This window comes from Hippopotamus amphibius, chromosome 12, assembly GCF_030028045.1.
Source record: "Hippopotamus amphibius kiboko isolate mHipAmp2 chromosome 12, mHipAmp2.hap2, whole genome shotgun sequence".
Classification (NCBI taxonomy): Eukaryota; Metazoa; Chordata; class Mammalia; order Artiodactyla; family Hippopotamidae; genus Hippopotamus; species Hippopotamus amphibius.
In genome coordinates, this window is record NC_080197.1 from 85604569 (window position 1) to 85618959 (window position 14391).

General features: G+C 51.7%; 2 protein-coding genes across 12 annotated transcripts in view; one reads left to right on the forward strand and one right to left on the reverse strand.

Moving 5' to 3' along the window:
* Positions 1-4597: 4597 nt before the first annotated feature.
* TMDD1 (transmembrane and death domain 1) lies at positions 4598-8199 on the forward strand. The gene is given in 2 exon segments (XM_057701570.1): positions 4598-5663; positions 5665-8199. Coding segments are annotated over 2 exon segments (951 nt in total). The 5' UTR covers positions 4598-4776; the 3' UTR covers positions 5729-8199.
* A 2675-nt stretch (positions 8200-10874) lies between these two features.
* SCN8A (sodium voltage-gated channel alpha subunit 8) overlaps positions 10875-14391 on the reverse strand; it is a 169483-nt gene continuing 165966 nt past the window's right edge. For all 11 annotated transcript variants that reach the window (XM_057701551.1, XM_057701553.1, XM_057701548.1 and 8 more), the window contains one exon: positions 10875-13105. In XM_057701551.1, coding sequence (XP_057557534.1) covers positions 11958-13105 — 1148 coding nt within the window. In that variant the 3' untranslated portion in view covers positions 10875-11957. The remainder of the gene's footprint in view (positions 13106-14391) is intronic.

Genomic DNA, 14391 nt, shown 5'->3' on the forward strand with positions numbered 1-14391 from the left:
CCCCCCCCCCCCCCCGCCGGCCCTGTTTTTCTTTTGCTCCTCCCTCCCCTGTCTCTCCATCTATCACCCTCTGTGTTTCTGTCTACATCCCTTGCTCTCCAGCCTCTCTTGTCTCTTGGTCCCTCTCCCTGCCTTCTGTCCTTCACATTCAAGACTGCAGTGTCCCTTTGCAGGAGATCTGGAGGTCTAGCGGCTGAGAAGGAGGGGGTAGGGAGTCCCCTCCCACCCTGTATCCCTCACCCAGCTGAAACCTTGGGTCTGTGGGAGTCAAGCAAAAAAAGAAAAAAGAAAAAACCACCCAAAGAAGGGTTTTTTGTCGTTGTTTGTTTTTGAGGGGGGGAAATTCCAGAAATGTAGCTTGTTTCATATTTTAGGCCTCTTATTTTTGTAAGATGTGTAGAATTTGTTGTTTTTCTTTTTCTTTTGACAACTCAGGAAGAAACTGACCTCAGAAAGAATGTTAGATTTTGGCTGCTCTCCTGTGTGTGTCTCCCCCCCACCCCTTCACCCTTAGGGAAGCAAATTCTCCCAGAAGACTCAAAGTGAGACCTGTGGGCAAGGGGAGAGGAAGACCCAGAGGCCACACTTAAACCCCTGTGCTTCTTGGGACAGAAGCAGAATGTATTGCTAGGGCTTCCTCCTCAGGTCCAAGGTTATGGGTAGGGGTGAGGGGGATTGGGTTGTGGAATTTGGGAGGAGGTAGGTCTTGTTCCCTTCCTGCTGCTCTGCCTGCTGGGCCCCACCCCTCAGCTTAGCGGGGTGTTTTCTGTGGAGGGTTGGTTATCCAGAGTTGGGTTCCCCTTGCCCATTGCCTGCCCCAGACCCAGAAAGTAGGCTCAGAGGACCCAAACGGGAAGATGACTCAGGCAGAAAGTCCCCAGAGAGGTCATCCCACCGGGCCCTTGTCTAGGCAGAGGTCTCCTGTAACTTGTGCTAAGAAGATTTCCTTGGGAGGGAAGATAGTCTGGCCACAAGTCTGACTGGGCACAAAATTGACTGTAGACTCAGCCTCTCTGGTCTCCTGGGAGGCTGTAAGGAGGGATGAATGAGCATCCGTTTACAGGAGGAGGTTCTGTGGGCACTCGTTCCTCTCCCATTCTCTTCGAGTCTTAGGACTAGAGCTCCAGGGGCTGTGAGAGGGTGAAGGAGATGGGCAGGCTGTGTTCCCCTGAATAAACATTGGGGGTTTATTCTCAGTCCCACTCAGGCTTTCCCCCAGAAGCCCAGGCTTGGGCACGCTTCCTTTTGAAAACCAAATTCCTCTTCCCGCCAACTTTCCATTAATGGGGCTTTGGCGGTTTGCCCCTCCCCCTCAGGGAGCCCATTTCTCAACTCTGACCTTTGCTCCAAAGGTGGGGGGGACAGGCTGTCACCCCACCTCTTCTCTCTCCCACCCCAGCCTTTCTTCCTGTTCCTCATCACCCTCACAGCTCCTGCAGTCTCTGTACCACCTTGCACTCCCAGCTGGAAGGAAGTCCGTGGAGGACATTTCAGGTGCCAAGGTGCTGAGGGCCTGTGCTGGCCTAGGAGTGCTAACAGGAAAGCTGCTCTGTTTTCTCCCCTTTCCCCCCCGTGGTCCCTGGCCTTCCTCTCCTTGGAGCTGGCTGATTGCGGGGACTTGGTGCCTCAGAAGCAGTGGGTGCAGGGTCTTGGCTCTGAAAGGCCCTTGGGGGAAGCAGGGAGTGAGCAGGTTCTCTCAGGTGTGAATGTGTATATGGGGGTGGGTGGGTAGAGGGGGTTGGGGAGGTGGAGTTGGGATCCCAGTCTTCCCTTCAAGAGGCAGGCAGCTCTGGGGGTTGGAGGGAAGAGCTCACTGACCAGTATCCAGGGCCCCCGCCGCCTCCTCTCCTGGCCTCGGGGAGCTTTGCACAAGGAGACAGCCCCCAGTCTACTAGCAGCTACCTCATGGGCACTGGGGCGGGTAGGGGCAGGGCAGGTCCAGCTCTGGCAATGTTGGGGGGGACATACCAAAGAATCCAGGGGCAGGGATGGGGGGAGGGCAAGGTGGCCCTCTTCCTCCTCTACCCAGATTGGGGTTGGGGTCCTCTCCTCCAGCTGTAACCATTTCTACCTCATTTTGATGCGTGTTGTACATGGACGTATTTATCTCCTGTCTGATGATGCTCTGCAGTTTGGTCTGTCTACCTCAGAAAAGACTGTATTTTAAAAGAAAGTATTACACAGTATTAAAGCGATGACACGTGGCTTCCAGAGGATTTCTTGGGGGCAGCAGGATATGGGGAGCCCTCTGGGGAATGCTTGGTCTGCTGGTGCCATGGGTGTGGCTCTGTGGCTGTTGCTTTTCCTGCAGCAAAACATGACTGTGGGACTCCTGTTACGCACTCTGGCAGAGCAAGCACCCACCATGCACTGGGCACTAAGGCCAGCAGGTGAAAAGCCCCTGGATAGGGAAGGCCCGCCTACAGTTCTGAGCTCTTAGAGGCTCAGAATTGGAGCTGACTTATATCTCCAGAGCCCTGAAGCATGAGGGATAAAGGAGGGTTCATGTGTTTGTTGAATGAGTGAATGAATGAATAGATGTACACATGGAGGAAAGGGGGGCTGAAGAGGAAGTTTCACTCAGAACCTGGACAGCAGCCCTTGTGGGCCAGAGCTAGGATCATACTTGTATTCCATCCTTGGATGGAGGGAGAGTGGACAGAGGGCAGGGTGTGGACACGGTGTGTTCCAGTCTTTCAGGTCACATGGGATCCTTCGCCGCCATCTGTCAGTCCTCAAACTCTGACAGCTCATTGTAAACTGGCACACAGAAATCTAGGAAGGAACATCTTGATGAAAAGCCATATGGAGATGCCCATGAGAGGTTTTGACCAACAGTTTCCTGAGGTCTTGAATGCGCTCAGCAAAATTATTGAAAATGCACCAGAGCTCAAGGGAAGTAGGCCCCCAGGCTTCCTGGGGCTCAGGCTTAGGGCATACTCAGTGCTTTCAGGAGGCAAAGAAAGCCCAAGGCCAGACCCTGCAAAGCAGTTTCCTCCTCCAACAGAAACAACTGGTATACCTGGGCATGGGGGCTCCAGGGCATTGCCCCACAACTCAGCGATCCCAACCCTCTCGGCCCTTGAAGGTCCAGACTCCCCTTGCACTCTAGTTGGTTTATCACACGCCTGCTCTGTGCAGACACTGTGGAGCACTGAGGATACAGAAATGGTTAAGCACAGCCACTGTTCTGGAGAGCCCACAGTACAGGGTGGGGAAAGCTCAAAAATGGATCATTTGAAAATACAACTGGATAAAGCTGCTTAAAGAGGGACCATATCAAAAATTTTATGTTTTCACATTTGGCACAGTACTTGGTGTGCATAGAAGACACTGAGTAAATGTTGACTAAATCCTTGAATTAGTTAATTTCCAGATCAGTGTCCTGGTGGAGGATGCATAGGCTATCTCAAGAATGCCCAGAAAAGATACTGACTCATGGTGGTGGTGGTGGTGGTGGTGGGTCAGAAAAACTTCCTGGACAGGATTGCGTGGGTACAGCCTGACAAAGCTATGGAGGCTGGAAACTGCACCATACCTGTGACTTGTTACAAGGGCATAAAGTGAGGGCAGGAGTTGGAGGAAGTGGAAAGAATCATGGAACTGCACTGCTGCACTAGGAGCACCTTCCATGCCCTGAGGCTCCACAGTAAAGCCTGTGTGTGTAGGGCGGGGTGGGGGTTAGTGGCTGGTGGACAGGGACTGATTTGCAAGTTACGGGTTCACACACTGATTCAGTAAATCTTTACTGAACACCTATTTTGCACTAGTTGCTATGGGGATAATAGATGAACCTTACTCTCTAATGGGGGGGAGACAGTAAAAAGGCAGAGCTACAGTGTGCTGTGGGAATAGATAGGAGGTGTGCCTCATGGAGACAGGGGGCAAAAGGGTGTGGGTGGGAAGCAGGGAGGGCGTCCCAGGAGGGACCTGTCAGCTGAGGAGTGACTGAGGCAGAGCAGAGAGGGCAAGTGCAAGATCTAAAGGAGAGCCTGAGCCAGGCTTGCTTGGGGAAAGAAAGCCAGTTCAGTCCTTGTGTGTTGGGGGGGGGGGGGTGAACTTGAGGAGGAGCTTACCTTATCCAAACAGGATGAGGGTTTGGATGCACCTGTGGGAGGAGGGGAACTGGTAGAGTCTATAGGTATTTAGTATTTAATAGGTAATAAGAGAATTTGGGAATTGATTGGATATTGGAAATAAAGGAGAGCAAGGGGTCGAGGGCTTCTGGTGGAGGGTGAGGGGCGGTAAATGGGTTAGAAGAGATGTGGAAGACTTGCCAAGTTTGAGACATTAGTGGGACAGCCAGGAGGCCTCGGGCAGGCGTTTCAGTCTAAGGGCCGGGGATTCGTGCCTCCTGGGGGTCTGAGGCCCCCACCGTCCAGTCCATTGGGTATTGGGAAACTCTCGAATCCCCGGGTTTTGTGAGCCCTTTCCCTCTTGGCACACGGGCTTAGTTGCTCCGCGGCATGTGGGATCTTCCTGGAGCAGGGATCTAACTCATGTCCTCTGCATTGGCAGGCAGATTCCCAACCACTGCGCCACCTAGGAAGCCCAGCCCTTTCCCTGTTAATTGCTAGTTTCTGGGTGTTAGGAGATCCTCGACAGGTCGCCCGTGTTGGAGGCGCCCCTTCCCGTCCCCGGCTGCGGGAACCGCACTCCTGCCGCCGTGCGCGGCTGTCGGCGCCCCTCCCCCACCCGCGGGCGTTCGGAGCGCCCGCCCCCACCCTCCGTGGAGCCCCGCCCCCACACTCCGTGGAGCGCGCTCACCGCCCGGCGATGGCGGCGGGGGCCCTGGCCCTGGCGCTCTGGGGCTGGGCGCTGGCTCCGGCGGGGGCCGTGGACGCCGTGGGCCCTCACGCGGCCGTCCGCCTGGCCGAGCTGCTGACCCCGGAGGAGTGCGGCCACTTCCGGTCGCTCCTGAAGGCGCCGGAGCCGGACGTCGAGGCCGAGCTGGCCCGGCTTTCGGAGGACCGGTTGGCTCGGCCCGAGCCGGCGCCCACGTTGGCGGCGCCGAGCCGGCTGTGGCGGCGGCGGCGGCGGCGCGAGGCGGACGTATCCGACGGCTGCCGAGAGGGGCTGGCGGCCTGGCTGGCCGCCGAGGCCCCGTCCTTGTCGTGGGACCGCGTGGCCCGGGCCCTGCGGCGCAGCGGCCGCCCGGACGTGGCCCGGGAGCTGGGCAAGAACCTCCACCAGCAGGCGACGCTGCAGCTGCGCAAGTTCGGGCGGCGCTACCTGCCCGCGGCCCGCGCCCCCGCCCCCGCCCCCGCCCCCGCCGCCCCCCGCCCGGCCCCCGCCCCGGCCCCGCGCACCCGCCGCTCCTCGGTCCCCGGGCCCGGCTGGGACGAGCTGGGGCTGATCGTGGAGCGACTGCCCCAGGCGCCGTACGAGCGGAGCCCCGCGGGCTGGGCCGGGCCTCTGGCGCTCGGCTTCCTCACCGGCTTCGGCGGGGCGCTGGGCGCCGGGGCGCTACTCATCCTGCTCACGCCGTGGATCACGGGCGGCGACGGCGACGCGGCGCGGCCCGGCAGCCCCCGGCCGCCCGCCCCTCCTGGGCTCGCGCCCGCTGGGGTGCCCCGCGGCTGGGAAGGGGAGCCGCTCTCGACTGCGGAGCTGCCCGCGTCCCCGGGGGCCTGGGCTGCAGGTGGGCCAGATACCCCCTCGCCTCTGTGCCCCCGGCTGTGAAATGGGAGCACAATCCCGGTGGCGGGCTGCCTTTGACATTTTATAAACGTTACGAAGCACGCAAAAGTGGGAGCGATCGGTTTGTTGGTTGTAAATGACCGGCATAGCCAGCGGGGCAGCCAAGGGAAGAGGAGGGGCTCGGGTACTCGTCCACCCCGGAGGGCAGGGGAGGCAGGCCCTCCCAATTCTGGTCAGCTTTACTTCCTTCTTGATCTCGCTCTCATTTTCCCATTAAGAGTTACCAGTTTTTAAGCATGAACTGTGTGCCAGGCCCTAGGCTAAGCAGTCATACATTATTTGCTATAATCTTCAAAACCCAGGAAGGAAGGTGTTATCGCCATTCCACATAAGGAAACTGGCCACAATTCGTGGCGTAGTCAGGTATTTGAATCCAGAGCTTCCTGCGCCAAAAGTTTGAGCTCCAGAGGGAACGATCTGTGAGCAGTAAGGGAGCTGGGGAAACGCAGTGGGGATCAGAACAAGGTGCAGAATTGCTGTGGATTCTGAGGCCCTGCTGGAGCTGGCTGGGGGCGACACAGCTAGAGGTGGGCCCACGTCCAGGGTCTGCTGCGTCCAGGCTGCTCTCCACTCAGGCAAGGCCTCCTGAAGCTCTACCGGGGGCCTCAAACTTTCCCCACGCACCTGAGTGGCTGGGGCACCGCCAGCCAGCCCCTCGGAGGAGCTGAGCCTGGGTGAGCCCTCACACAGCCTCTGCTCGGACTGCGCCCCCACCAGGGGAAGGGGAGAGGACAGCTGTGGGGTCCTGCTGGGTGGGAATGCTTGACTCCCCAGCTACCCTGGGCTGAGGGGCTCTGGTGTGAGAGTAATGACAGAATGACAGGCCAGTCCAAGAGGAGAGTTGAAAACAAGATTGACGTAACCCTTTATTGCAAATTCTAAAGTAAAAAGATGTACAGTACAAAGTAAAATTGAAATTTCAGACTATAAACTTCCAATCCACTTATACATTCTCATTTCTCAAGCATTTCTGCCATTTCCGCATAAACGGAACAGGGAACAAGTCGAGGGGGTGAGGGAAGGAGATACAGCAAGGGAAAAAAATTATGTGTCTAGAATAATCACAAACCCCAGAAGCAAGTGAAAGGAAAGACATTTTCTCGACCTGCTGTCCTGGTGATGAGAAGCGGGGGTGGTTGGAGCAGTGCAGTTTAAAATGGCTCTCAGAATAGCAGCATTTATGGTACCATTTCATCTTCCGTAAGTCCAAATAGTACTTTGCCCTTCCCTAGTGCCTTTGCCTCTGTATTTCAAAAACACTTTACAAAACATTTAGTTAAAGCCTCACAACACCCCTGTGAGGTAGGTCAGTATTATTATCCCCATTTTACAGATGGGGAAACTGAGGCACAGAGAGGTTAAGTGACTTGCCCAAGGCCACACAGCGAGTCAGTGGTCAAGCTGGGGATGGAACACAGGAGTTCTGTCCCTTTTCTGGAACCACTGGACCACACTCCCCTTTACCTATATACATTCTTCACACACACACACCACATGTGCACACCCACCCACCCCACTTAGCCTCTATGTACAGCAAACAGCAGTGGGGGGCAGGGGCAGGGGGTGCCTCAGGAGTGTTTTGACGGAGGAAATCTTGGTGCTCTTGGAAGGGGGATCCAAGAAAGCACAGTGCTGAGCCACAGCACAGACTGTGGGAACCTTGGGCCCCTCCCAACCCAGACTTCTTCTCTCCTGATGTCCCCCTGGCTGGCTAGTTGCAGCCGATTCTTTAGGGGTTGGGGGTACCTGAAAATGAACGAAGCTTTTTGCAAAACTTTGGGCAACATCTGAGAAAAGAAAGAGGCATCATTACAGAAGATGCCCAGGACTCAAGTCACAGAGTCATAACCCATGGCAATCTCACCTCCACAGCAGGCCTGGAGGCTGGGGGCCGAGGGGAAGAAGATGGGGACTGACCTACCAGCCATCTCTTTCCAGAGTGGAGCTACTGGAGCGGACTAGAGTGGGCACTTCAAAATCCTCCTGAGTGTCCCTGGACTGGGAGACATGGCCTAGAGAGGGATGTCCCCAAAGCGGGGCAGGGTGAGGGAAGGGGAGGGGCGCTCCCCTTCCCTGCACGAATGCGAATGAGACCAGCCCTAGTCTGCTGGTTTGTCAGTGGGGGTGATGGAGGGCCGGGCCCAGCATTAGCTAGCAGTGTGGAGGCATCGTGCTTGCCCGAGCTTTGGGGCGATGGAATGATTTTTTTCTTAAAATACTGGTGAAAAAGGCATAAGTAAGGCCAGCCCAGCTGGGTTGGCTGACATCATCTCTGGGGGCTCTGCCAGGGGGACTGATGAGGAAGGGGTTTCGTGGGCCTTGAAGCTTCGGCCCAGCAGTGGGAGGAATGCCACATGCAATGGGTGAGTGGGAATCTGGGCGGGGGCAGGACCTTGCTTTTCTCTCCAATCTCTACTTTTTAGCCAGAACTTTGCAAGAAACCCTCTGATGTCTCTCCCTTCCCTTCCCCTCCTTTCCCCAAATGTACTAACGTCCCAATTCCCAGACCCCTTCCAGGAATCAAAAATTGGGAGAGTCAAGCAACAAACGCACACCAAGACAGGCTTCCCTTGTACAGTAAAAAGGGTCATTTTTATTTTGTTTCCTTTTGGCTTATAGTAGTGATGTACTTTTTATCACGTCTCGTTTAGAGCAGTGCTGGCCTCCATGCATTCACTAATACACTAGTCTTCACTATTGGTCTTTTACAAGCTTACATTGGTCGCGGCGGAAAATAAAAGAACTCTGGGCACTGTCGTTCCAGGGGATTTGACTGGAAGTTTCTGTTAATCTCTTCTCAGTCAAATTCTGATGCCAAGAGTGGCTCATTCAGAGAGGGATGGGAGCAGGTCAGCTGACTTGGGAAGTTTTCCCTGCTCTCCCCCTCTGCTTTAAGTTATGGAGTCTCCTCATCCTAAGCAACATGGAGGTTAAGGAAAGAAGAGGGGAGAGTGTTATTCACACAAACCAGCAACCATGTCAGCTGCTGCTCAGTGGCTTTGGCTCTGCGTTTTAAATTAACAGCATCCCACGTCTTTTTGCTTTTTGTCCTTTTTTAAAGGTGGATTGTGGAGTATAAATACTGCACCAAGGACCTGGCTACAAAAAATAAATATTTATATTGTATTTATATATCTATATATATATATGTGCAGTGATACTGTGGCTGCTGCTGCTTTTTGATTGGCTTCATTAATATTTGGCAAAGCGTTGCCACTTACCCACTCGGTGAAGACGTGCAAGAACGTCATCACTGACTCTTTCAGTTCAATGCCTGTTAACTGCGGGTGTAAACTGCTGGTGATGGTGTCACTTATTACCAAAGAAGTGTGGAGCAGGGTGGGTGAGTGCGAGAGTGCGTGAGCGAGTGGGTGGGCGGGGGGCGGGGGGTGAGGGGGAAGAAGGTGGGAAAAGTTTAAAAAGAAAATGAAACTTCAGATAGAGTGGCGGTGGCTTCTTCCTTATGAAGTTGGCTGATGGGTGTCAGATACCAAGGCCCGTGTGTGTTACTGAGGAGACAGCCTGCTGGGCATGGACCAGGGTCTGGCGGAGGAAAAAGGTCAGAGCTCAGAAAAATCTCATTAATATGCTCTAGTGGCTGAATGACATCACTAGCACGAGCACTTGGAGGACAGAGCGCGATCTTATAGCTCTATTGCCCATCTCAAGACCTAAGAACAAGAACGATTATGAAGTTTAGCCAAATCTTGCATAGAAGTGGTTAGAATTTATTGCACATTGGAACAAAAATATATATTTTTTTGTTGTTTTGGAAAAGACCATTAGCAATAAAAAATTTTTTGTCTGTCTGTCTGGTTTGGGGATGTACATTGGCTGACAGCATCTAAGTTCTAAGAAGAAAGAAAAGTATAAAAAATAAAAATAAACATGACAATGGCATAAGCCAGAAGCCATTTCCTATTTAATAAGTTAATAATTTGTATTTACAAAAAGGCATGCCAATAAAATAAAATGATATATTACAGTATTTATAATTCTCTTAAAAAGAATAACCACACACGTCAGCTTCTGTTTTGTGCTGTTTACGATGTAGCCTGTACATGTTGCTATACATCCTAGCAGTTAGCAGGGTCACCAAAAAAAAAATGCCTTCCCAACTCGGTATCGGTATCAGGTGTAGTACAAAAAGTCCTATGGATGATGGCGCAGAAGCGGGCTTCTAAGAGCTGGACAGAGTTTCTAATGGCCCAACGAGACACAAACCTCTGCTTCCTGACTTGCTGTGGTTTGTCCTACGCGAAACTAGTCAGGCGGCCTGTGAAAGTACATCCAAAATGCTTCTACTGCAAGGCAGACTGGTGGATCTGATCACGGGTTGCCCCTCTATTTTATGGTTCAGGAAGAATTTCCTTTGATTTGGTTTGCTTGCTGAAGTTTCTCCTCATTCTTTGCATCGACCTCCTGACACATTCAACTGCAGCATCTTAGCTCTGAAATCTAGTCATCAGACGAGAAACCCTGGACTAAAAACTGTCTTCCCTGAAGCGGGAGATGGAATGGAAGCTATGACGCTCCCCCCCAAAGCCACCGTCCGATGACAAGGGGCAGGTCGCTAAGCAGATGGCAATACTGGCCGAAAGGGAACGTGCTGGGGGAAGCTGGAACGTCTTAAGAATTCATTTTAAGTCGCTTTCTCGTGAGAACCAGTGCAATAAAGGAACCAAGTGGGCTGGGTTCAGAGGCAGCTCCATCTCTACTGAGGTCCCACCAGTGACTGTTTATTCTAATAATACATGAAAGAGAGCACAGCCGTAGCTCCAGTGCTGCTGCCCTCACCCACCTCTGTGGGTAAAAGAAGCCCTGCTTGGTGGGAAAATGTGATGGAGGCAAGAGGAACCATGCAGTGTGTGAGCTTGCGACTACCCCTCTGTAGAAGAGAGAGGCCTGTTCGGAATATCTGAACCCCTCTCTATATGGACCCAAGCCCGGAGAAAGCCACACTGCAGAAGGACATGATACTGATGAAGTGAGCACCCCTCTACCCCCAACAAAAGGTTGTTTTAATTTCCCCCAATGACCCTCTCAGAGATAACACGCTACTTAGAATAGCACTTTTATCTCTACCCCCCAAAAGTGTCAGTTCTCCAGTATGAAGGCTAAACAATCATCATAAATATTGCAAGATATAAATGAAAAAATTTTTTTGATTTTTGTTTTTAGCCCTAGGATTTGGTTTTACAGTGACATTAATATAAGCCATTCGAGATCAAAGTTTCCCCATGTACGGGACACAGAGCAGCATAGTTCATCTTTCAAAATGTGCAACAATGGCTGTATGTTCGAGATGTCTGTTAAACACATACACACAACGGATCCATCTGCTTGTCGGACTGGGTTTGTTTTTTGTTGGTGGTGGTCAATTGGTTGGTTATGTTTCCCTACCCAGAAGGTGTACGAAAGACTTGTAAGAATTCAGAAAGAATTGCGGCGGGTATGTAACGCTTACCATTTTTTCTCCAAATACAGTGAACGGTGCAGGGCTGGGTCCTGTCCAAAGGCTGACCCAGTGCAGGGGACAGGATTAGTAGTGTCCTGTGGTGTATGGTTCTCATGCATGACTTCTGATCACGGCATGCCATCATGCAAATCATTTCTACGCATTGAACGAGCACAATGTTTGGAACTGGCCTGAGCAAGTCCTCCTCAGCCTGAAGAAACCTGATTGTTTTCCCCCCCCCACCCATCTCCAAACCACGTGAAGCCCATGTGGAGAAGACGCGGCTTATGTCAAAGGAACTGACAATTAAATGACATGGGCTAAATGTGAGTGTGTGTTTTTTCTTTTTGCTGCTTAGCTTAACTAATGTAAGAATGCAAACAGAGTTTGCATGAACAAACAGACTTTTAAAGTGATGCTTTCTGCTTCTGAGAATCAACAAAATGAAAAAATAAAATCCATTTGGCTGCAACGGAAATACGCTGGTCCCGGCAGCCTCGCCTCTGTTTTTGTATCCTGTTAGTTTTGTCCTAAGTTGCATTGACTGATGTGGAACATGCAGTAACCACCTGCCCAAGCGTTTAGAAAATCCGTGAGACCAGGGAGCAGGGTCCTTTGCCCTTGGCAGGTCACTGCTCAAGATGCAACCGTGTTACATGGTAAGCAGACTACGTTTGGTATAGATCTTCGGGTTAAAGTATCTCCACAGCTGTTCTGCATTGATAATATTCAGGAAGTTTGTAAACAATCTTTCACTTGCAAGTTTTAAATCTGTACAATGTTTACTTTTTGCTTTCCTCTAACACTTGGATTCTCTGACCTCTTTTTGTCTTTTGGCTCTTTCCCTTCTTCCTTCCTCTGCCCGCTGCTGTTTCTCCTTCTCGGGTTTAGTCACACTGTCATAGGATGGGAGGGAGGCTGTAGACGGGGTGCTCTCCTTTTTCTCCCGGTGGGTGCCTCCATTCTCCAGCTTATTGGAAGTTGTCTTTTTGTAAATGAAGCCCCGCCTTGCCAAGTGTCCCCGGTAGGCGCGCTGTAGGACCACTGCTGACACCTCTTCCTGCTTGCGCCGCAGTGTGGTCGTGATTGGCTCATAAGACACTTTGGAAGGATTGGATGCCACGAACCTCTCCTCCATCTGCTGCCGAAGGATGTCCAACTCCCCGCTATCTCCCAGGACCCGCTTGGTGAAGGCAAAAAGGATGTCCAAGCAGTGGATGCGATCCCCGCTGACCATTGGCAGATCCATGGCAATGAGCTCAATGGTGTTGGGCTTGGGCACTCGGAGAGGATGCTCCAAGGCATCTGCAAAGTCTGCCAGCTTACAGTACTCGATGAACTGGGTGGCATCAGGGTCGAACTTCTCCCAGATCTCATAGAAGGTCTCAAAGTCGTCCTCACTCAGAGGGTCTGCACTTTCCTCCGTGGCTACACTGAAGTTCTCCAAGATGATGGCAATGTACATGTTCACCACGATCAGGAAGGAGATGATGATGTAGCTCACAAAGAAGAAGATGCCCACTGAGGGGTTCCCGCAGTCTCCTTTAAAGCCACTCCCTGGGTGCTCCTTATCCAGACTGCAGTCAGGAGGCCGGTTGAGGATGGGCAGCAGCAGGCCATCCCAACCGGCCGAGGTTGTGATCTGAAATAGGCAGATCATGCTGTTGCCAAATGTCTCAAAGTTGAACATGTCATCAATGCCAGCCTCGTGCTTCACATATGCAAAATTGGACATCCCAAAGATGGAGAAGATGAACATGACCAGGAAGAGCAGAAGGCCGATGTTGAACAGAGCAGGCAAGGACATCATTAAGGCAAAGAGCAGGGTACGAATCCCTTTGGCGCCTTTGATCAGACGCAAGATGCGCCCAATACGGGCCAATCGGATGACTCGGAACAGGGTTGGGGAAACAAAGTATTTCTCAATTATATCAGCCAGGAACATTCCTAAGAAGAGGAACAGAAGATATGTTACTGAGATTGGAGATGTCCTTTCTCTTTACTTATGTCACCTAGTGCTATGGAACCCCTAACATCAAAGGACTTTACAGAATGAGTGCCTTACTATTCAGTCTGAACTCATAATAAAAAATTGTCTCAAAAGAAAATCACATTTCAAACATATAGACAAGCAGAGAAAACAATAAAATGGACACCTAGGTACCTAACACCCGGGTACCAAATCTGTTTCCACTCATCACCCCCGGAAGCAGCCGCTGTCCCACAGATGGCAGGTGTCTCCCCAGCATCTTCATAAGCTTGCTATGTACGAGCCCATCAATAATATACAGGTAGCAGCCTCCTGTGTTTAAGGACTTATACCGTATCTATCTTTCTAGATCTCTAACTTGCTTTTGAGACAACATTATGTTTGTGAGATTGATCTCTGGTGTTAAATTCATTTTTTTCAGATTTGTCCATGCATAGCTTTCTGAGGTGTTATAGATTCTTCTCCAAGATGCTGTCAAACTGCCACATCCACCAACAGTGAATGAGAAGTCCTGGCTCCACCCCCATGACTTCACTATTCTCTGGCTGTGAAGTCTTAGTCCATTAATGCCACCAGTTCTCAGGGCATCTCCTTCCTGGCTCTGAAAAGACATTTTTGGTTCTCACTGCTCCATGTCCCTACCCTACCAAACTAGCCTATGAATTGAAGGGACCTCTCAGGAGAGGTTTTTAACTCAGAGCTTCTAGATTTTTGTGTTTAAAACCTTAAATCAGAAACCACTATCAGCAGATAAAAATGTCAAGACATTAACAGGATATAAAAATAGAGGATGAAACACACACATCAGAGGGCATTTTTCTGTTCACGTTCATCCAGGGGTCCACCTCTACCAGGCCACTTGCCTTTAAAACTAAAGAGAGAGAACGGGAGCCCAGTGAGGGGCCACAGGAGGAAGAGGAGATGACGAGGTTGGGAAATGACAGCTGAAGGGACAGCAGTGACACCACCTGCTCTTCCTTCAGTGTCTCCTCTTGCTGGCAAGGCTCCCACGAGACAATGTGAGCACATCTTCATTCAAATAAAGAGATATCTTCCAACCATAAGGGTTTATGAACATAGGGATAGTGAACTGCAGGTTTTAAGGTTTTAAGCTAGGAATCTTAACTTCAGAAAGGGACAAGGTTCCGGAAGTTCAGAGTAGGCCAGATAACCTGTTGGGGTCTCCTCTGGAGCTAGAATTCCACGGGGCGTTTGAGCTTTCAAGAAAATCTCCACCTTAGCC